Genomic DNA, 23,246 nt, shown 5'->3' with positions numbered 1-23,246 from the left:
AATGATGCCACTAGCTATACCCTAAATTCCTTCCATGGCTACTGTGTCCATTTGCATAGTAATTGCATTTACAGTACAGTACACAAGCCCATATAAAATGCCCCAAACAAAATTCATCCCTAAGACTTTTATATCCTTCAGATACACACATATTAACCAGCAAGGTTTTCTCTTTCACATAGTGACTCATTTCCTTTTTCAGTGAATGATCACCGTGTAACCCGTTGAGTTTCTCCATGGTTATTGGCAGCTATAAGAAAGATGTCTTGCACTAACAGCAAGACAGGTGCCATGGAAAGTGGGATACATTCATGTCACTTTACATATTTGTGAAGAATTTAGCCTGTAATTACTGGAGATGGTGGTGGTAATTTTCTGTAGAGTGCAGAAGGATGCGTCAGATGTAAAACCTGCTCGACGTTCTCCCCTGTTGAGCTGTTACTTTTTCTCTCCCGGACTGAAAGGAAAAAAAGGTGACTGGTAACTTTTCAAACACATCACATTGACTGGATCTTAGACTCATTGCTAGCGCTGCCAGCAGGGAGTACATTTCCTCTTGGTACTAACTATGGACAATGGCCATACTTTCGGTTGTCTGAGGCATACTGCATGCTCTTGCTTAGCAAATACTGCTGCTGGCTGCCAAAGCTCTTTCATCAAAACAAAGATGCATCATGGTCATTCAGGCCATGTTGACCATTCCAGTCATCCTAAAATTACCTCTGAGGGCTGGAGAAGCACTTGTGCCTCCTTCTCTACAGACTTGGGGTGTGAAATTACACAGGCAGCTTTCCTCTTCTCTGACACCTGAGCATAACTGCTAGTGTGCTACAGCTGCAGACCGGGTCTAAGTACCTGCAGTGTGAAGGTCACAGAGAGTGGGTAGATATAAAACAAAGAGGGTTGAGTGGGCGAGCAAGGACTAAAAAGGCTTTTGTCCCTCCCAGCATCACCATCTGGCACAGCGTGTCACCTGTGTCAAATGAGCAGGTCTGGTCAGGTGGCTGTGGAGCTTCGGTAGGTAGGCTGCACATGGTCCTGAGATGTTACCTTCAGATAAGGGCTTCAGTAAGGGGTTCTAGCTGTGGAATTGTCCTGGTTTCAGCCGGGAAAGAGTTAATTTTCTTTCTAGTAGCTGCTATAGTGTTATGTTTTGGATTTAGGATGAGAAGAATGTTGATAACACGCTGATGTTTTCAGTTGTTGCTAAGTAGTGTTTAGACTAAGAAGTCAAGGATTTTTCAGCTTCTCATGCCCAGCCAGCAAGAAGGCTGGAGGGGCACAAGAAGTTGGGAGGGGACACAGCCAGGACAGCTGACCCAAACTGGCCAATGGGGTGTTCCATACCATGTGATGTCATGCCCAGTATATAAACTGGGGGAGTTGGCTGGGGGGGGGGGGATGGCTGCTCGGGCACTAACTGGGCATCAGTCAACGAGTGGTGAGTAATTGCATTGTGCATCACTTGTTTTGTATATTCCAATTCTTTTATTATTATTGTAATTTTATTATTGTTGTTATTATCATTATTATTTTCTTCCTTTCTGTCCTATTAAACTGTCTTTATCTCAAGATAAAGAGTTTTACCTTTTTTTTTTTCCTGATTCTCTCTCCCATCCCACTGGGCTGGGGAGGCGTGAGAAAGTGGCTGCCTGGTGCTCAGTTGCTGGCTGGGGTTAAACCACGACAGGAATCATCATGGATTTTTCATTGCTACTGGGTTTTCCAGTAGTCAAGATTGATAGGAAAATATTTTTCATCTAGGGATGGTAGGAGACCAAGGCCGTGGCTTCCATATGCTGACTTGGTTCTGAGCATTGTTGACTTCCAGAGTGGACAGATGCAATCCAGTCAACTTAGAAATAACCTCATCTCTGGAGAGGAAAATGTAAAATTTAGGCTGGTTCAAGAGACAGCAGCTGACCTGCGAAGAAAGGGAAAGTGTACAAGTAAATCATCGTGGTGCCTCCAGACTCTGACCTGACCTTCAGCACTCCCAATAGACTCATTCTATGCTATTTGCAAGCTGACTTATTTCTAAAAAGCCATATGACCACATTTGCACAATAGGAATTCAGATCGGTGTAATGCATTATGCAAGCTCTGATACAAACCTGCGCGCAGATGCAAGGCAGGTCTTAAATGTGATGCAGTTCCATTTTGGGTATGCATCCATATACACTGTAGCAGTGCAAACATTAATGTGCACCTAATCTACATACCTGCAGCTGAAAAGCCGTTTGAACGAATCTGGATCGCTAGTGCAAAGTCCTCCAACGTTGTTCATCATCATGAGGCAAGCTCCCTCTGGGACTCCCTCCTTCGGGAGACTGGGAGGGCCACAGATATTCATGCCCTCTGGCTAAAATGCAGGACTCCTCTCTATCATTGCTTTCCCACTGTAATAACTTTAATAATAATAATTAAACTAGATGAATTATGTGCCTTTGCCTCCTGCCCGTGTTGAGCAAGAAGAGAACCAAAGATCAATATTAATTAGATTATGTAGTAGACTCATTTAATTCTCTAAAATGCTCAGAATACTACAGAGAAGAGCACAATGGAAATGCCTCGGAAGATTAGATTAGATAGGTGTGATACCCGGCTGTCACTGGGATTAATAGAGTTTTTAAAATTGGGATGGTTAGAGGAATCTGAAATGAGTCCGTGGCTTGCATTTTTGCTGAGCAATTATTCAAACAGCGATTGAGAGCTTTGCCAAAGTTTCCGATCTGTGACTCCTATTTCCTGACTTCCCAGCGCGCATCTTTGCCAACTACAGAAACAAAAGCTTCAGGAGATCGCAGGGCTGGGGCAGCACTCGCGGTTAACATTAGACTGTCTGGGTGGGAGGATGGCCAGCTTTCAGGTGGGACTTTGAGGCTGTGAAGCTAGAGGGAGCTAACAAATGAGAGAAAATGGTTTTATCTGTGGTGTGGTATTGACTATTTGTCCTCGTTCTCCTGCTTTGTCAAGCAGAGGTGTGTAGGGTGCCTTGTGGGAAAGTAAGCTGTTGCGATACTTCCAGTTGATTATAAACCATTTCCTTGAGACCGTGCTCCTCAGGTCACCTCCAGGGCACCCCGGGGTTCTCCGGGACTTACGACAGCTCCAGGACGTCCTGGATTTTTGGTTGTCAAAGTGTAGGGATGGGGCGACCAGCTGGAGACTGCCCAGCCCCGGCTTCACTGCTGCGGGGAACGGCTGCTGCCCGCTCTAGTCTGACGTTGGTGCTCAAGCCGGAGTACAGCAGAGCATGGACCTAGAGCTGGAAAGCAACGCCAGAGCCCGTGGTAGGAGTGCAGGCTTTGTCCTTATGTCCCCAGCAGTAAATCTATCAGGGTCTTGGAATATTTCCAGGCATGAGAATGCTTATGCTACCAAACTGCTCAAATGTTCCCCGGCACAGCTTTGGGCTGTGCCAGCTAACAGCTCCCAAACAAGTCCCAAGCGCTGCTTGGGTGTTAGCGTGGCCAGGAACCATTCAAAATACGCCGGCTGCATGCAGCCGCTTGGTTTTGGAGGTAAAGGCTATTTAATGCTATGGACATGAGCCATTCTGTAGTAGTTGGGACCAGTGCTAGAGAATGAGCCAGGCATGTTTAATTCAGCAGAGTTCAATTCATTAGCTCTAGTCCACCAAGGAGCAAGAAAAATAACAACAAAAAAGCTTTTGTTTAGCACTTGATCTGGGTATGTTTTGTGAGAAGCTTTCTTGCTTCTCTAATGAATTAAAGTTATTTTGACTCCTTCTCTGTGGCTTAATTCCTGCTGAGTCACTTTAGGTATTTCAAATCCACCCTGTCCAATCTAACTGCCTTAAAAGCCTTTCCTTCTAAAACCTGTCCATGTTTTGGTTCTCTTGGCTTTGATGATAATATACTTATATTTTCTCCTTTATTTCTTCCCAATTTCAATACTCTTCCATATCTTCCCACTTCACTGCTTTCTCACTCTTTCTAACCCTCCCCACCCTTAATTCCAGCTGTACCTGCAGACTGATCCATAAGTAATTTGCTTTCGTTTCCTCTTACGCTCCTTGTTTTTCGCAATTTCTTGTAATATTTTTTTCTAATTATTGTATTGCTTCCTGTAGCGCATTCCCTGTCATTCCGCTTCACTCCTTTTATAATGCCACCTTTTCACCTTGTTCCATCATTTCTTTCTATCCTGTTACTTTCCTTCATTAATACAATTCTTTGACACTGGAAAAGTTCCCTCCCTTGCAAAAATATTCCTCACACATCCCTTTAATAAAACAATGTTCTTATCCTTGTTTCTTACGCTTTAGCCAGGTCCAGCTCTAAACAGCAGTACTAAAGGAACACTAATGACATGGTGGTACAGCAAAGTCCAAACTGTGGCCCTGCTTGGTATCTGAACACGACGTATTTAGGTAAGTCTAACACGTACTCCGGTTAATGCTGATCTGCGGGCGTCCTTTTGATTTGGCCGTCAGCCTCCCTGCGTTCCCTTTGATTTCAGTGTGACACCACATGGATGGACCTTTAGGTCTGTGCACAGTCCCAGTACAGCTCCAGGGAGAATGTGGGGACCAGGAGGCTCAGCTCGTAGGATTAGGACCTTCGGTCACAAATTTCTCAAGCTGTAAACACGAAGCTTCATGTAAATGTATGAAATCTCAAATAACTTCTAATCACAGCAATATCAGGGCACGTCAGGGCATATTTAATTGTAACATAGATACACTCCTTTATACCAGGAATATTTGAAAATATGTGTCTTTTTTCCTTTTCCCGTGAAACACATTTGAAAGTAGTACGGGCTTCTCAAGGCTGGGGAATTCGGGACTATTTCCATTACAATAGCTTTTAGAGAAAGTTGTCAGGTCTGAGAAATAAAGCAAACCTGTCAAGTTTCCCTGGTCATTAGGAGCCAAATTGCTCCTGCCCACTTCATCCACAAAAGCTGGCTCATACAAAGTCTTGCGGCACTGGAAGATTGATATTCTCTTTAATTTATTCGGAACGAATACTGTCCACGCGGGATAGAGCCTGTACAGCGTGAACAAAGAACATGCTACCTTTAAGGGGCCATGTCTGACTTGGAAGACATATGGCAATGCTTCCTGAAGTCAGAAATAAAATGTAATACTTGTAATATGGCATGTAATACTTTCTGTACTCCACCAAATTACCAGGGAGACAGATTGTGCTTTTCTGAGTATACTGACAAATGTCCCTTCTCATTATGGTTTTGCCCTTTTTATATTACCATATTATTATTCTTTTTCTTTTGTACTCCAGTGCGCAATTTACATGACTACATTCTTCAGCAATTCTAGAATGTTGTTTTATTTTCAGGATTGTTTAGAAAATGGTCAGATATTTATTATTCTTTCGATAATACGAATTCATCAGTAAAAATATATACCTCGAGGGGAGCCACCCATTGCATTTAGCCAAGCCACCCAACCATTCCAAAGGTAATAAAATGGCATTTATAACCAGGAATAAACTGTGACATTTCTTTCTAATGAGATTTCAGGGCTGACTCTTGTTGGCAGCCATTTTACATTTGTGATGCTAATAATGAGTGGGAACCTGATGTTAATAATTAGTAGCTGTTTTCCTTTATAATCTTTTTCTAATAATTTTAGCACAGAAGCACACTTCCCTTGGGTTCCTTATTGTTTCAAGTGGGGCATTTGTGTCGTGGTAGCATAAATGCAGCCTTAGCCTAGCACAGTAGCTGAACAAACAAACAGCCTCCTCGAGCTCGTGCCTAAAAAAAGAAAACAAGAAGGCCTACATCATACCACCTATGTGTATTTATTTTCATGAAGGAACAGAAAACTGTTCTTTTGAGATGGCAGCTTCCCCCACACCTCCAACCGGGTGGCTAACACTCCCGAAAAGCCCTCTGTGTCTGCAGGGATGCATCCACGGCCCCTCTGCCGCCGGCTTGCACCTTCCCCATGGCAGCAGCGCTCTTTCCCCATGGCATCACCGCTCTTTCCCCATGGCATCACCGCTCTTTCCCTATGGCATCATCACTCTTTCCCCCATGGCAGCACCATTCTTTCTGCACAGCAGCATCACTCTTTCCCCATGGCATCACCGCTATTTCCCCCATGGCAGCATTGCTATTTCCCCATGGCAGCATTGCTCTTTCCCCACGGCGTCATCACATCGCAGTGAAGCTGCACCAGGAGCCTCAGCTGGGAGCAACCATGGGATGCAGAAAGACAAGAGCGCATCACATGCCAGGGATTCCTGTTCTTTTCAGCAACAAAATGAACCAGCCACTTGACTCCATATGGAAGGAAATGAGAAATGGATACAATTTGGTGCAGAGAAGAGCTATGATCTGAGGAGAGATAATTCCCCTCACTGCAAGAAAGGCTGGGAGAAATTCTTTGGCAGGCATCAATGCAGGAGGACATGTCAGACGGTCGGCGTGGTCCCTCCCCATCTTCAAAATCTATTAAGCCTTTGCACGTCCCCCAAACCTGGGGAAGGAGGAGGTCTCAGCAGGCAATTACTTGAGTCCACTGTTTAAGAGAGGCAGTGGGACTCAAATTGTGTATGGAGCGGTTTCTTCCTTTATTTTAAATGAAGAAACCTAATTAAAATGATAGGAATTTCCTGAGGAAATTCTCAGCCTGTTCATTTTTTAAGAGCCTTTGTGTTGCAAAAGGTGTTTGAAGTCCTTGAATTTTTACCCTTTAGCCACCTTTAATCTAATTTCTAATCTCTTAATAGCCTTAATTGAGTTCTGAGTACTTTAAATTATTCAACATCTTTGGGGGATTATGATTTCTGTTTCTGATTATACAAAAACAATATCAATTGCACACCCCCCACCCCCCATATTTATGTCAAATTAAACCATCGGGGATGGAAGGCATATACTTTAAGGGCAAGATATTTGCTTTTGAAATACTATTTTAAAAGCCTCGTGCTTTCAGGCACGTTGAAGGAGATGAGTGGTGAGAAACGAGGAAACAGCAAGATCTCAGCGCAGGCGCCAAATCAATCAAGCATCATTGTCTTTTTTGGCCTCTTTGCCGACTGGGTACATGGTGCCAGGGACAACTGGTCGGTACGGTGTTCCCCTCTGAATTGGCTTGGGTCTCCAACTCCATCTAAGCCCCTTTGCTCCTCTAAACTTTCCACTTCTCCTTGGAAGATGCCTGCCCTGGCAGGGACAGCAATCCTTGCATGGACGAGGCATCCGCCCAGACACCACTCCGAAGGGAAGAAGACTCCGGGGAACAGAGCCCTGCCAGGCAAGGAAGGAACCCAGTGTCTTTACTCAAGGAGAGCAGCAACTCGCTTCACATGTTGTCCCAAGCTGTGGAATAAAATACTCTCTAGTAACACGGGTACAGCATCCGAAGCAGATATTTGTAGCATGAGCTAATACTGATGGAAGAGCTTGATTCTTATCAAATAAAGCCTCCCTTGTAAAAATCAGGAATTTATTTTGTATCAAAACACAAGCAAAATAAGAAACTCCAAATACTTGAAGAATGTATTAGCTTTTTCACTTTGTTTGTTTGTTGTGGTTTTTAATGCAACTGGGTTTATTAGACCTCAGCTTTAGTTACTGTTAGTTTACCTGCACTTGTTTTCATCTTCCTTCCTCTCGAAGAACCTGCTTTAATATCCAGCACCAGAAACAACACCTTTTGAGAGCGAAATTCCTTTCCCTAACTTCAGGGCAAGATTTCAACTTGTCACTGCTGAGCATCTTGTATGTTTTCTAGCGACCCTAGCAGAAAGTCCATGAAGTTTCTGGGGAACCCACAGTTATGCTTGTCCCCGTCCCTGGTACCCACTGTAGAGTCTGGCTTCATATACCTAAAACAAATGCCCACTCAATGTACCAGTGTTAGAAATTGGATCTAATTCTGCCACCATTATTCAGGCTGAGCAGTGCTCTCCTTCGGGAGTCGTCCTATTGATTAAATAGGCACAAAAAGCATATTATTAGACATAGTTGAACTATTTACTGGTATTCTTTACAATTGGTACAGCTGTAGCAGCTACGATTGCCAGTCGAACTCTAGGGAGTTTTGGTTTTGACAATGTACCGTGACAGAAAGGCAACGTCTTCTGTCAGCTTGCAGGCTGAGGGGCTGATCCAGGAGGGGTGTGTGCCCAAACTTACCTGCTGGGGCTGTCCATCCATGTCCATGGATGTTCGGAGAATGGATATTTAAGCAGATCTATAGCCTATACTCCTGCTTCAGGCTTGTACTTCAGCTGTAAACTCATTCGTGTTCTTTTTATTTTTCTTTCAATATTGAATTTTACTGTGTACTTGCTTTTACATTTACTGCCTAATAAATTGAGACTTACCTAACAAGGACATGTATATTTAGATGCATTTTTTTAAAGATGGTAATTTTTAATGTGCTATATGGACCAGAGTAATTATAAAAGATGAGTTAGGACGTAATTCTGCAGTTCAGCATCTCTGCAGAAGCCTGTCCCATATGCTTTACATAAAAGGCCTGACTCATGCAGGTGTGACGGCAAGGTGAGGGCCACTAAACCGAAAGATGAAAACAGCCAAAAGACTTTGGTTAAGGCATTTTGGCTGAGACACTTTAGTTAAAGAAGGTCAGCATGAAAAGTCATTCAGCCCTCCTTTTGACTTCTTACCCTAGAAAGAGAGAACAATAATAAAACTGGGCAGCAATAAATTTAGAGCAAATTAAAAAAAAATACTTTTATGTAGCACATGTCCTGACTATAGAATTCATTGCCGTAATAGGTCATGAAGTTAAATACCATGGCTGGATAATTTTATCATCACTCATAATGAGCCAAATCCTCCCCACCACAGCCAAGCCAACACTCTTCAGTGAGACTGAAACAAGAACCGAGTAAAAAAAAAAAACAGTGGGATTTTCCCCAGTATTTATGAGACAGCTATGCTCTATGAGAAGAACAATAAAGGTAATGAGATCCCATGCTTAACACATCATCTGTTTACTCAAGTGGGGGAGTAAGCTCCCTTTTGCCATTCCATAATTTGCTAGAAGCACTACAAAGGGGCTTTAAAAGTAATAGATACTGACCACCGGGACAGTACTGGGTCACGGACGCTTTACTGAAAAGCTCGCTTTAGCTACAAATTACCCTGGCAAGCTATAGGGATCCCAGGGCATGCCCTAATTATGAACTACGGGACGTCATACATACGTACTGGGAACTTACTTCCCCTCTCCTCACCCATGAAGAACTTTTCAGCACAATGAGAATTACACAATGGTGTTATAAATTATATGCCAGGTTTCAGTCTGGTCTTGGGTATTTACTTCTAAACCTTTCAAACTACTGGTTTCTAATTAAAATTATGACACGCTCTTTCAACAACAATAACCCAGTACGTAAGGATCCTGCATACCTTTCAAACCTTTCATAAGGAAAAAAGTCAGCCTTAATTCGCAAGCGAGGTTTATAGCTTCTGTGGCTTTAGGTAGCACAACCTCTTCAGAAGCGGACTGCCTCGTCCGTGTGCTGGCAGGAGCGTGACACGGGAGACACACTTCTAGAGCCAAACTGGAGGGGAGTTACGGTGCGTAAGCCCCAGTTTTCAGTAAAAAGAAGATTCTTCTCAAGGATAAATATGACTTTTAACGTGAGGCTCGAGTCTAACTAACGCTGCTAGGGAGACTCTTCCTGGGTCTCCAAGGAGAGGTGTTACCGACCCTACGAGAGCCATTCCGGCCCACGTACCGAAACGGGATTGCTTCTCTTGCTGCCCATGCCACGCGAAGGGGATGCCTTCGCTGCTGCCGCTCCGAGGCTGAGGGAATCCTCTTTTTTCCTGGCGTACGGACGCGAAATGCCAGCGTCAGCAGCCGGCGTTCGGCAGCCGACGGCGTCAGAGGGAACATCTCGATGGCCGTCGCCTCAGCCTTTGGCAGGAGACGCAGGGCGAAGGCAAAGGCAGGCAAAGCTGGCCAACTCGCTGGCACAAAAAAAAACTCTCTTTAGCGGCATTTATCCTCCGACTGGGGCCCGGGGGGGGGGGACACACGGGGACCCCCACCTCCTGGGAAGGGTGCCTGCACAGCACCCGCGGCCCTCCTCGGAGGAACCGCTCTGCGCTCCGGAGGGAATCCTACAAAGGGACGCTGGGGCACGGGGAGGGGGGGCTGTGGGAATTGCCCCCCCCCCCCTCGGGGGAACCTCCAGGACGATGGAGCCTGGGGGGGACGGACGGACACGGACGACACGCAGCGAGGAGAACTGGAGCAGCCCCAGCCCGGGGGACGGTGGATTTTCAGCACCTGCAGCCCCCCCCCCGCGCTCCCCGGTTCTGCACCCTCGGGGCGAGGGCGGGCAGGCAAAGATAAACGAGGTGCGGCTCCCCATCAGAGCTGCCGTTGTACGGTCGGGAGGTGAAACAAAAAAAAACCCAAAAAAAACCAAACAAAAAAAAAATTAAAAAGAGATTTACCTTTCCCACCCACGCAGCGATGCTTTTTTCCAAGGGGAAAAAAAAAAAAAAAAACCAAAACGAAAAACCAAACAAAACCCCAAACGGTGCGGCTGGCTGCGCTCCCCCCGCCCCCGGCGGCGGCAGCAGGTGCTCGGCGCTGCCGCCGCCCCCCCGCCGCCCCTCCAACCGCGGCAGCTCCCGAGTCACCCCGGCCCCCCCCGGCGTCCCTCCCCATTTCACTTGGAGATATTTTCGGGTGGCGGGAGCCGCCTCGTCATTTCCGCCAGGAGAAAAAAAAAAAAAAAAAAAAAGGCACCGGCGGGGAGAACGGCGGGAGCCGGCGGGCAGAGGCGAGCCACGACCCCCCCCCGCCACACACACACACACACAGACAGACCGACAGACAGACCCCCCCTCTCCCCGCTTCTCCCCTCAGCTTCGCCCGCTCGCTGCCCGCCGACCGACCCTCTCCGCGGGGGCCGGCAACCGCCGCCGCTGCCCGCGGGGGCGGGAGGCGTCGGAGCCTCCTCCTCCTCCTCCTCCCCCTTCCTCCCTCCCTCCTCCTCCTCGCCTCAGCCGGCAACATGAACTGAAAATCCCCGGAGAGGCACAGAGGCGGCGGAGCGGAGCGGAGAGCGGAGGCAAGCCGGGGATTTAGCGGCTTCTCTCTTCCCGCCGCCGGCAGACGCGCTCCGCGCCGCCCCTCACAGCTTCGCCCGGAGAGCGGCGGCCGACCGAGCACCCCCCCCCCCCCGGCCCCGGCTTTGAGCCCCCCTCATGGCCCTCATCATGGAGCCCGTCAGTAAGTGGTCGCCGAGCCAAGTCGTCGACTGGATGAAAGGTGAGGAGCGGCGCCGGGCCCCCCCAACAAATCCATCCCCGCAGGTGCGGAGGGCTCCGCGGTTCCCCCCCCCCCCCAAGGCGTTTCGGCCGAGGGGTGGAAGGTGGGAGGGAGGCCGGGGGCGGCTGGCGACCCCCGGTGGCCCATAAAGCCCGGGGCGGGGGGGGCTCCGCAGGCGGTTTGGGTCGGTGGGTCGGTCCGCTCCCCCCCCCCCCCCCCCCCGGCCCCGCTGCCCCCGGCCGGGCCGGGGGCACCCACGCGTGGGGGGGGGGGGGGGGGGGGAGTGGGCCCGCCGTCCCCCTCCCCAGGGCCGGCGGTTGGAGGTCCGTGATGTACACCGGCCCGGTGAGAGCCCGGGGGGGACACGGGGGTGACCCAGGTGTCCGGGGGCTGCCGCTCCGCTCCCGCACCTGTCCGCCCCCGAAATAAAGTCTGCCGAGAATAAGACTGGGGACTTCTCTGGGAACGGCTCTCCGTTATTCCGCGCGCACCGGCGGGGCTTTCACACTGTAATTTTTAAAAAAAAAAAGAAAAAAAAAAAGGTCTTTTTGCGGCGTGGTTTGGATTGGGTGGGTTTTTTGGTTTTGTTTTTTGGTTTGTTTTTTTTTTTTTGTTATTACCTTTAAGTTAGGCTGCAGCTGTGTTTGGAATAAATCACCATCTAGTATTATATATCTTTTTGTGAAGATAGGATGACCGGATGGGTACAACTTTTGAACAACTGCTACATTGTGGGAGTTCTTTATAACATGCTGTGTGCTACTAATGTGACAGTTTCATCATCCTTAAAATTTCAGGCATATAGCATATGTTTTCAGTTATTTGATCCTGGCATTTATAGCTGTCGAGTTATAATTATATTTGGTAACATACATAGTTTTGCTGTTTCTGAAGTGTTCTCACTCCATAGAATAATAACAACAACAAAAGAATAATGTGATACTTTGTATCCTAAGAAATTAGTAAATATTAGTGAAAAACTTGAAGGAGCTACAGATGATCAGTATCAAAAGCAAACCCTTTTCAACTTCGGAATATTTTATTACAGCTATTTAGCTTCCAACATTTTTACTTCTGGAAAAAAAAAAAAAATTGTGTAGGATTTTTTTCAAATCAACGTCTGAGATACCTCCCCCATATTTTGAGAATGCGGAAAAAATAATGAATTTGCAGATAGTGCATTTTTAGAACTTCAAAAATTTAATGCATCAAATACTTTTCATGAATGACAGGTGAAGTACATTGCATACTCTGCTTTTGTATTGCATCAATATAAAACCAGTTCTTTAAAAACAACAGGCTGACTAAATGATAACGTTAAAAATTGTGAGGCTGGATCAAGGCTTGTGCTTAGAAACCTGTGACTAACACACAGAGCTGTAGATCTGTGTTTAAAAATGATTATGTGAACTTCACAAAAAAAGCAGTCATTGCAATCGTGCCTACTTTTTGGATTATGAAGCTTGCTTTTTAGTGTTTAACCTGTTTATTTTGGTGCCAACACTCAACTGTTTCTCTGGAGTACTTTCATTTTTACTGAGCAAACACAGATACGGTGCTTTAAGCTTTCATTTCTTCATTTTGTATTCTGAATTGCAGATGAACCTTCATTTAGAGTGAGGTGCAAAGAGAGAAAGCACCTGCCTTTGACTAGCACTGTTAGAGGAAAACCACCTAGATGGCCGCTCTAGTTGCAGAAGTTGAGCCTGGAAATGAGTGTGACCAGCAGCCGTGGGCAGGTCTGGTCCTGTCTGATGGATCACACCTTGCCGAGTTTGGAGGAAGGACGGTAGTGGATCGGGGCAAGCCGTCTTGGCTGCAACAACTTCGTTTTCCTCACTTAGCATTTGTAGTGTCGCAAACGTTGTTCCTGAAATCCGGGTGGCAAAATATTCTGCTGCCGCTTTAAATGCGTTGCCTCCAACAAATTACGCTTCTGAAAGTCTCAAAATTAGCTTATTTGTGTTTTAAGAGGTACCCAAGACAGCTCAATGAGGAAAACGTGAACGTGTCATGAGAACTTTGGGGTGAGTGCATTAGTGGTCATTGCATTAGTGGCAGCCAAGTCTGGTTTGCATAAATGACATTAAACTTCAAGATGCGAGAATATTTTGCTGACTTACAGGGGTTATTTTACACAATTATAAATGTCGAACTCTGTTTTAACCTCTTCCTTGAAGTAAGTGCCCTGCTATGTAATATGCCTGCTCAGAGCACCTCTGTAAAGAGCATTCTTCAAAATAGATTTCAATGTTCAAAGCAAAATCTTTCCTGAAAAAGGAAAATCCTACTGTTTAACATTGTTTACAGTTATCTGAAAGTAAGGGGAAATGAAACACTTTAGATTTTATTGCTCTCAGTGTTTTTGTGATGGTCTTGCTGGTATGACCTGAACGTTTGCAATAAAAGGCCCCGTCTGGAATTCTTTATTTAGGCAAAAGAGCCATTCCCTCAGTGGCGTTTTGTTCAGGGCAGCGATAAAGCATTGGGCCTCATATTAAAAGATGTGAGAAATGAAGACAGGGAAAATATTCCTGCTGAAAAGTGTCAGATGAAAGTGCTGAGCTCTGGGCTGGATGGCTGCACAGGGAGCAGGCTCAAGCCCGTGGGTATTCATGGAATAAATACAGTCTCTCCGATGCCTTCTCATTTTTTTTAATTCCTTGATATACATGGTTGCTCTATGGATCCTTTAATAGCCTATGGACTCTAACGCTGCTGTACCTGGAACTGGTTACGCAAATAAGCGACTACCTAAATGCTGACCCATGAAAATGTGCACGATAAGAAGTTGCGGACCAAAGCGCCAGTTAAAACTTTGCAAATGAAAAGGACAAAACGAGCGGAGCCTGTGTCAGCATTTGAGTTTTTTGTGTGGTTTAGAATGAACCCACCGACAGAAGATTAACTGTCACAGAGCTGGAAAAAGAGCAGATGGATTAGCTCATCTCTCCCACAGGATGGCATATTGTATGTGGAGGATAGAATGAATATTTAAATTGATTCAAACTGTGTATTATTTTGCTTTTCATAAAGTTAGTACTAATTTTAAAGGCCCTGCCTGGATCAGTGAGCTGAAACTGTGTCAATCACCTCCTCTGCCTCCCCTTCGGAGGACATGTGTGGATTCCGCTGCCGCGTTGCACGCCTTTAACACGTTGCATAGGCGAGCGCCGTCGAACGTCATGGCTTTCACTGACTCGGGAAGGGAACGTGTCAGATGTGTTTCAGATTTCTGAGGTGCTGAGAAAACTCAAAGACAGGCATTTACTTTCCAAACATCAGGATGTTTTTAACCGAGTCTTGTAATTTAACTTCTTTTGTCTGAGGTTATTTATAATGGCTGTAGTTTGATAAGGACTTGCTGCTTTTAACAATGTTCTAGTTTTCATTCAGTACCAATCTCTCAATGACAGAATCTGCTCAAAAAGGCAATCCACCTGGAAAAATCGATATCACTTTATCTAACAAAGCTTAAATATTTATTTTTTGTTTGCTGAATGACAGCTCGCAGAGCTTATACTAAGCTCATACAGCTTAAACTGTTGTAATGGTAGTCATACTCAAGAAGCTGACATCTGAGGCATGGAGTTGCTCTAAAGGCCTCTAAAGCTAAGGAATGGGGGCTTTTTACCTCTATAAAGTCCACCCTACGAGCGTTTAGAAGGATAAAAATATTTAGAAGGACTGGGGGAAGAGAACGAGAAACTTGAACGTGCTAGCAAAGCGAAAACAGAGTGCAAAAGTTCCCCGTTGGGGTAATTGAATATTACATGGATTTAAGAACTGAGTTTCTGTCTGCTCTTTACGTACAAAAGTTCCTGTCCATTTTCAGTCATGTGTGTGTTTGCACGGAGTCGTCATGGGCTGCCGACAACCGTGTTCCGCTTGGCGTAATGGGAATTGGGTGTTACTCGTCAAGAAAATGCAGGAGTTTGTGGGAGTGCTATGAAACGAAAGGCTCTAATACTTAATGAGTTAAAAAAAAATGTTGCTATGGGGATCCTCTTGCTCCTGTGCCTGCATGTGCGGAACCCTTGGACTTCTGTGGTGACACCCGGGTCCTGCTGCAGTTCCTGAACCATTAGGTAGCGACAGGGGAGCTCATCAGTGAAGGCAACTGAGTTAAAGGTGTTTTCTTTCACTACTTCCCTTCATGTTGCATTCGGTAGGGCCCTTAACAGATGTGACTGTTAGAAATAATACGGAAAAGGCTGAGTTGTCTCAGGGAAACAAAAGCTGGATATTTAAGAGTATGAAAAATGCTTGGATTCTAAAACTTCAGTTCCTTGTGAAGCTAGCGTAGATGACTGATGAGCTGCAGAACAGTCATCGACTTGAATAGTCATTGCTAAGTGCCATATGTGGAATAGATCAGGTGTTTTACAATTTGTCAGCATTAAAACTTTTTTTTTTCCTCCCAAGAAAAGCAAACTGAAATTTTGCAGTATCGGAGGGTACATGTAGTGCTCCATTAGTTGAAGTGATGCTATTAAATGGAGTTACGACTTCTACTGTAATGCCTAGCAAGAAAAGCTGTGGAAAAGCTGTAGAAAAATGTGAAATAGTGCCACAGTTGGAACTCAATTTCGATGAACTCCTGAACTTTTTAATTTATAGATAGTTACTCCATTTGTAAGAAAGCACTAAGAATTTCAGTAAGACAAGTTGAGGGTCTTTTTGGAGAGGGGAGTTTGTACGAAGACAGATAGTCAAGAGTCAAACTGTGCTTTCCCAAACTCTGGGTTTAAGGACTCTGGCTTTAAAACTGTAGTGAAAGCAGCACTGGAAGATCTCTCTCTTTGGCTTGTTTATTCTTCCTGTGGATCTCTCGCTTTTTGCTTGCCCTTCTGACACTGGGAGTTTCAGCAGTATCGATGGCCACCACATCAGTCACAGTGATGGGTTTTAGAGCATCTTGGTTTGTGATTAGAAAACCTCTCCTCCCATTGTTTTATCAGCAGAAAATGAAACTGCAGTTGCAACTGGGATGTGTCAAAGCCTAACAGCCCTGGTGTTGCCATAGCAAAGGCAATGTTACATAAGCAGCCACTCTGCAAATAGTTCATGCAGCCAAATTTTAAGTATAACTTGAGAATTAATTTCTAAATTAACGATCTTTTCGGGAGGGAGCTTTCCTAGATGAGGTGATTTTGCTTGCTACCGAAATGAACGTGCTAGTTGTGGAGCTCTTTTAACGCTGCCCATTTACACCTTTATTTTGTTTGAACATATTGTTCTGTTTCCGAAACATCTGTTAGTTTAAATATGGCCTCACAATATGTTTTCTCAAGTGGTTTTTTCCAGCAGTTCAGTGGAGCTCTATATTCTGATCTTATTCCGATTTATTTGCACACTGCAGTATTGAACCAAGAAATTTACAGATGCCTTTTCAGGTTCATGGGTGTCAAGAATTTTGCAAGGCAGTGATATAAACCAGATCACTTTTCAGATGAGAGTTTTGAAATAGATATACAGATGTATTTTTAGAATCTTTGCATGTAGTTGTCTTTTAGCACTCTGGCAATAATAAAACAGGCAGTTTTATCTCCTGAAAACCAAATTGGCAAATGGTCTAGCCTTTCTGTCTGATCCTCAGACATGTAGATAACCGTTTAATCTCGGTAAAGTTACTGTAGCATTTGACTGTAGCATATTTCTCAGAGTCCAGTAGTAATATTTGTAACTGATTTCCAGAGGAATAGGGAAAAGTTGTTTCCTGAGAGAATTTTTCGTATATAGGCTTGCATTCAAAGGTATGCAACCAGGAGAAAGGGAAAGCTTGTTCCTCAGGCTTCCTTGCTATGTAGATGCTGGTTTGTTGTTTGGTTGTTTTTTTTTTTTTTTCAAGAAGTTACCATTTCCTCATTAAGTCAGAGTATAACTATATCAATGATCACCTGTAGCAAAAGCACTTGCCTTTAGCAGGATAACTTAGCCTTACATTTCTAGATCCAAATAAAACAAAACTCTGCTGCTATCATGCTTACTGCTTAAATAATTTACTTAATAAAACCTTTAAACCTTCAGTTTAGAAGGTGAATAGTTATCAAGACAAATGCTGTAAGATAAGGGTTCCCACATACCTTACTAAAAATTTCCAATTCTGGAAGGGCTGTGTCGTGAAACTATGAAATGCCACGTTTTCTTCATTTGTCTCTTCCAGCTTTTCAAACACATCCACTTTTCCAAAAAGGTGAAGTAGGGAGCTGGAGATGAGTTGTATTTTTCAAGAAGAAAAATTTTGGCGGCCCAACATTAGGCCCATGTTAGAGTCAAAACGCAGAGGAAAGCAACTGCCACGTGAACCTACGTGCAGCACTGTGCAGGAAGCTTAATTTCTTCTTGTGGGACAGTTGGACCTCACAGGACATTTGCTCTTAAATTTAAAACAGCTGACTGTCCAAGAGCAAGCATCTGCTGCTCCTCGTAATGCTCCTTTCCTGCAATTGAAGGGTGAGGGGCTGGAAGACACAGGTCCGTTGGTCTGCTGCACCCAAGATCTGGAACGCTACAGGAGCATCCCCTCATATACACGTTTTGCCCTCACAGTGTGTGGGGGTTAGCAGATGGCTGGTAGATGAAATGAATTTTTCCTTGAGGTTTCCAGTGCAGGCATTTCTCTTATGCAAAGGGAATTCAGTATATCAAGTCATTTTAAAGCACTGGAGGCTTGAAAATCTAGCCCTTTTTGTTCTGCTTATCTGCCAAATAATATTATCTTTGAGAAAATAGCTGTGAGTGTGATCTTGTAGGGTGCTTGGCAGTTTATCCTTTCCAGTTCAGCCTTTAAGTAGAAATTTAGGGCGCTTGGTACCTCAGATGAAGTGCCTAGAACAGTAATTTCAAAGTGTTTGGCCTTACATGATTAACATCTGCTACAGTACCATATGGTGGGAATTTCCAAGTAAACTGTTAATTAATATATGAGTGTACCAGAGTAAGCCGTAATTAAACTATATTCAGCTGAAGTGTATTATTTTAATATAGTGGGATGCAAAGTGCTGTACTTTTGTATTATACCTTTTCTGTTGTGTGAAGAAGAGGGTAAAAAGTTGATGAGAAATAATTGAGCCTTTAAATTAAAGGTTCAAATAGCTTTTTTTAAATAAATGGTTTAAGCCATGCATCAGCATCAAACATCCATTGATTTAGGTGGAACAGGGTCTTTGTTTGGTAATGCTGAATTTTGGACTGTGAATGCTGTGGAGACTCCTCTGTTAGGCTTTTACTGGTGTCCGCTGTTGGGTGGTCAGTGGTTGTCCAGCAAGCAGATAAGCCATTGTCACATAACTTCAGATATAGCTGATGGGGCCGTGCCTGTGCCGCTTGGTCTAGTACCACCGATGGCATGAAATCTTCTGAGTGAGCTGGCCAAAATGGTCTGGAGGAGTGTTGGGGTGGGAGCTAAGGATGTGCATGAGCGGGGGTAACGCCGGGACCTCCTCCTTGGCCCTCTTGTATTTGGAAGGGTGAATATGCCCATGGACACTGCTGAGCAGCTGGCTGGGTCACCTCTGAAGGGCTCTTGCCTCCCACAGAGGATGGTTGTCAGCCATATAGAAGTTTATAATATTACTGTTTTTGTTGAAGTGTAGCATTTATTTTTGGTTTGGCCAGATCCACCAGTTGCCAATAGCTACAGCTATAAATGACCTATTTTAAAATAGATACTTCTTCCCCGGCCTCCCTTCCTTCTGTCTTTCCTTTCTCTCCCGATAATCGTCACGTCAATAAGGAGGTGAAGAAAACCTTCCTCTGCGTAATGAGGCCAGATAAATACAGGTGGGACATGCCAGTGTTGTCTGAAAATTCACTAGATGGCATTCTTCCCTCTGAGTCAACACTGAAACCCTTCATGGGAATGACAAGAGACCTTAGTGTTTCTAGTGAGATGTCAACCTGAAATCTTGACCAGGTGTGGTTACTGAAGGATCGCTGGTGTTCTTCATAATAGTGGGAGAGTTAACTCTAGCACCCTGATTAAATTCCATGTTAATAATTAAAATATTTGTAACTGGATTCCCCCTCATTGATATCCATTACTGACATGTGCCTGCCTTACTTTCTTTACTTGCTTTGTAGTTTTGTTGGTTGCTTTCACACAGTTGATATTTTGATTTGCAAGGTGCAGTGCCCTTCTTGTCCTTGTTTTGTTTCAGATTTTCAAGAAATATTGGTGGAGGGACCTGTTGAAGGCAAAGTAGAAGTTGCTTTCTGAAAAAATAGCTTACGTTGTGTACAGTCAAGTATTGTGAATCTACACTTGTACCTCTTTGTGTACACCTTTTAAATACCAAACAAATAACAATTTTCTTCCTTATTAGTCTGATTGAAGCGTGACTGGAGTATGGGGTGAAATATCCCAAAAGTACGTTCTTGAGTGTTTGGCATTGGTTGACTTCTGGCTGGCTTGTTTATCGTTGCTTCGTTGTCATGGATAGAACCGTGTGCCCTTCGTCTCCGTTTCTCTTCAGAGGTCAAGCATGGCTCTTTTTGATAGGCTTTAATTTATTACAGCTAATATGAAAAGAAATACAAATCTGTTAGTGTGTTTTTATTTTTGTAGTCTGCTTCTACTCATTTCTAAAACTTTCTGTAAGTGGACGGTGATGAAGTAGTCATTAGTGCCTTTCAGAGAGGTGTTTATTGCCCTTTTCAAATATTGCGGTCTTCAAATATTTTCAGATAAAACTAACTGCATGTTAGTTTAACCTAGAGCGTGGAGGCTTATTGCTTCTTAAATTTCTCTTTATGTTACTTAGTATAGTCTTGGGTGTTGTGCCCCACAAGTCCTCTTGAAAATACCTGTGATCGGTAATCGGTTGGGTACTGGACTTCAAAATCAGATGTAGTTTTCATTACTTTAGCCGTTATTTCATTGTATGTTTTAAACCATATGGATCTTAGCCGTTTAATGCAGTCTGTGGTCAAAAGCCTATTTCTGGAGGCCTGATAATTGAGTCTAAGAGGACAGTGGAGTGTGAATAGTTTGTCATGCTCTGCGTGTGGATTAGAGAGAGAGAGAGGTTCAGCATGGAAGCATAATCATTGCACGTAAGAAATTTCCATATAAGTGTCAATCTGAATGTTTGAAGGAAGGAGGACAGTTTATCATTAGAAAAATAAGAAAGTTAGGTATATGACAGGACTCCCTGAGAGCAAATAAACTCATTTTTTAAAAGGACTGGATATTTCATAGCCTTCAAAGGATTGTTTTAAATGTCTGCTTTAGCAAATAACATTACTGGCATAACATTTGAATGCCTGCATGAGTTACGATGAAGCTACCCTTAGCAACTATAGAAAGTAAAATGGTGCATATGCAGTCATGAAGCTTCTGTATTCCTAAGATTAGCATATTTCATTGTGTGGTTTGTTTTGTTTTGTTTTTTTTTCTTTTAAATAAAGGATTTGGTGTGTCTGGTAATACCTTGGCTTGAACAAGACAGCTGAAGAGTCGTGGCAAAGCTGATGAAGGAGCGCTAGCCATCTCCCTGATGGAAATGTCAGTATTTGAAAATGGTCTTACCAGCCTGCCAACCCAAGGTCTTGGGAAAAACAAAACACTCGGTGCAAGACAAAAAAAATCACTTTTCTATGAAAATATACCCCATGTACTATGTAGTATTCGCTAGATGAATAAAAGGTGAAATTTGTTGTGGAAGGCTAAAGGTAATTTCTTTTCAGTTACTAAAAGTTTACAAAGTTAGTTTACAAGGAGCTCACTGATTCTTTGCTTGTGCTGTCTTGGTTGATAAAACCCTTTTCTGTTACTCTTTTGGACATCATCTAGTTTCTCTCTTCCATCCTAACCGCTGTCCTTCAGCTCACTATAAGCCACACTGAACTATTCAATTATGAACTGGAGGTAGCTAATGCTAATGCGAGATGAATGAGTAAACCTGAACAGACTGGACAATTAGTGACTGCCTCTGGTGGTGTTATCAGATCACAGGGTTTTATCCCTCTTCCTGCGACCGTTGCTTTCTGAAGCAGGGTGCAGTGGTGTGCTGGAGGTGGCTGCCTGGGGGTCCGAATGCCAGGGCTTGCGGGACGGGGGCTTGAGGCTGCAGGATACCGGGTCTTGCATGTTCTTCACCTCTCCTGAGCTGCGCAAATTCCTGCTTGGAGGAGTGCTCTGTGTAATAGAATAACTGAAAATGTAACTTTGATATGTGATGTGTTCCTTCAAAAAAACCCAAACGTTAACTAAAGATTTGTTTTCTAGTTGAAGTTAGAGCTGAATAGCAACTTTGCTGCCCAGTCCCTTATAAAATAAAAAATAATTAAAAGACCCTTACTTTAGAAATTGTTTGTTTTTCAGTTAATAATGTATTGCAGGCTGTGTTGAGAATCCAAAGGAAAAATGAACGTGTTCATAACCCTTCAACTGCATATGTATGAAATTAATTCAACTAACAGGCAGAATTAAATAACATCTAGGAATTGTAAATAGTCTTGTCATTTCATTAGATTTCCTCACTTTGTATCTGTTTAGTAATGTGGTCTACTTCTTACAAGGTAATTGACTTGTATTTATCTTAAGAATTAAAACTGTAAATCTTAAGCCTGTACCCTCTCGTTTAGTGCTCTCAAATACTGTAAGGCGTTTCCTGCAGAATACTGTTTTGATAAATCTTACTAAATCAAAATTCACCTCAAGAAAGAATTAAAATGAGACCTCTGAAGGAAAAGATTGATATGTGTTGGGATGTAGTTTCAATCGATGATAAAATTGTTTCTAAAATTACAAATTTATCTAATTTTCTTTTGATAAAATCTTGCAAAGTGTTATGGCAGCTTACAAAGTTGTAGCTCAAAGTTTTTGAGTTCAAAGCATCTTAGTAATGTCAAATGTTATGACTGTACTTCTTAGAAAGAAAATGGCTTCCAGATTACAGAAATTTAAAAATGAGCAAATAGATGGAAATAGCTTTTTAGTGGCATGATTAGGTATTTAAATCTCAACAGGTCATTTGTTTTTGTTTACTGCTTACTATTTTCTGTCACAGTGGAACAGCACAAAATGATAAATTGTAAATGGTTTAATGGTAAAAATCAGCCATCAGTGTTGAGAAAAATAAATCCGTGTAGCTCCTCTAGAAGAATGCACCCTTCTTGCATGTAATCAAGCACCATAAGAACAATTGACTTGAATGAACTTTTGATGAGTTCTTAAATGTGCTCCTTTTAAAGTTATTATCGTATGACAGATGGGGAGTAAACTAGCTAGGAGTTCAGAGAGGTCGGATAAGGCCAGCTATAAAGAGTTGTCTGCCTGTTGGGGGTTTTTTTTGTTGTTTTTTTTTAACCTTTTTTCCCCCTTCCCTTAATGACTTTTTGCTGTGGCATATGTGACTTTATTTAAGTTTGCTCTGTGTGCTCTAATCCAATTGCTCTGTTTAGTCAGATGAATATTTTTTTGTTTTGAATTTTAGCTTTTGTTTTTAGCATTAAATGTGCATATTTAATTAGTATATGTTATTAAAGATTAGATTCTCACAATGGGATGTGTGCCAGCTCTTGAAATGAAGTCATGGTTGTCAGGAGATAGTAAATAATAAGCTTAGTAAGGTTTAAAAGATGTGTCTTGCAAAACATTAGCCCCTGTAACGAGTGCAAAGTGGCAACAGCACATAAATATCAATTATTTTTCTCCAGTGGATCTGTTTGAATATGTTTCTTAATTTGAATTAAATTTTCTTTTGCCAGTTTAATGAAACAAGCAAGAAGGGATGTTTGTCTTTTGAGAAACCACAGTTTCCCATCCCAGAACAATGACTTGTTTTGAACTGAAGGGGAACAATTCGACATTCATACAGTATCTTGTAATCTCTGTTCCCAAAGCCATGTTGAAAATAAGAAACTGCTGTCCAGCGAATCCCCAGTTAGCTGCAAGGGGGAATCTTGGATTCCCAGCTTTGCTTTCGGGGCTATCTGTATTTTGTTCTTCATTTTATCGAGAATCTCGTAATACTCC

At 43.4% G+C, this 23,246-nt stretch overlaps 1 protein-coding gene across 10 annotated transcripts in view; it reads left to right on the top strand.

Annotated features, from left to right (window-relative positions):
* Positions 1-10,839: 10,839 nt before the first annotated feature.
* CNKSR2 (connector enhancer of kinase suppressor of Ras 2) overlaps positions 10,840-23,246 on the top strand; it is a 216,669-nt gene continuing 204,262 nt past the window's right edge. For 3 of the 10 annotated variants that reach the window (XM_030019600.1, XM_030019598.1, XM_030019592.2), the window contains exon 1: positions 10,841-11,263. In XM_030019600.1, the coding sequence (XP_029875460.1) occupies positions 11,200-11,263 (64 nt within the window). In that variant the 5' untranslated portion in view covers positions 10,841-11,199. Of the gene's footprint in view, positions 11,264-23,246 lie in introns of all 10 variants that reach the window. The other 7 variants (XM_030019597.2, XM_030019594.2, XM_030019593.2 and 4 more) reach the window with 3 other exon arrangements.

Source organism: Aquila chrysaetos, chromosome 7 (genome assembly GCF_900496995.4).
Source record: "Aquila chrysaetos chrysaetos chromosome 7, bAquChr1.4, whole genome shotgun sequence".
Lineage (NCBI taxonomy): Eukaryota > Metazoa > Chordata > Aves > Accipitriformes > Accipitridae > Aquila > Aquila chrysaetos.
This window is presented reverse-complemented; position numbering and strand designations above follow the sequence as displayed.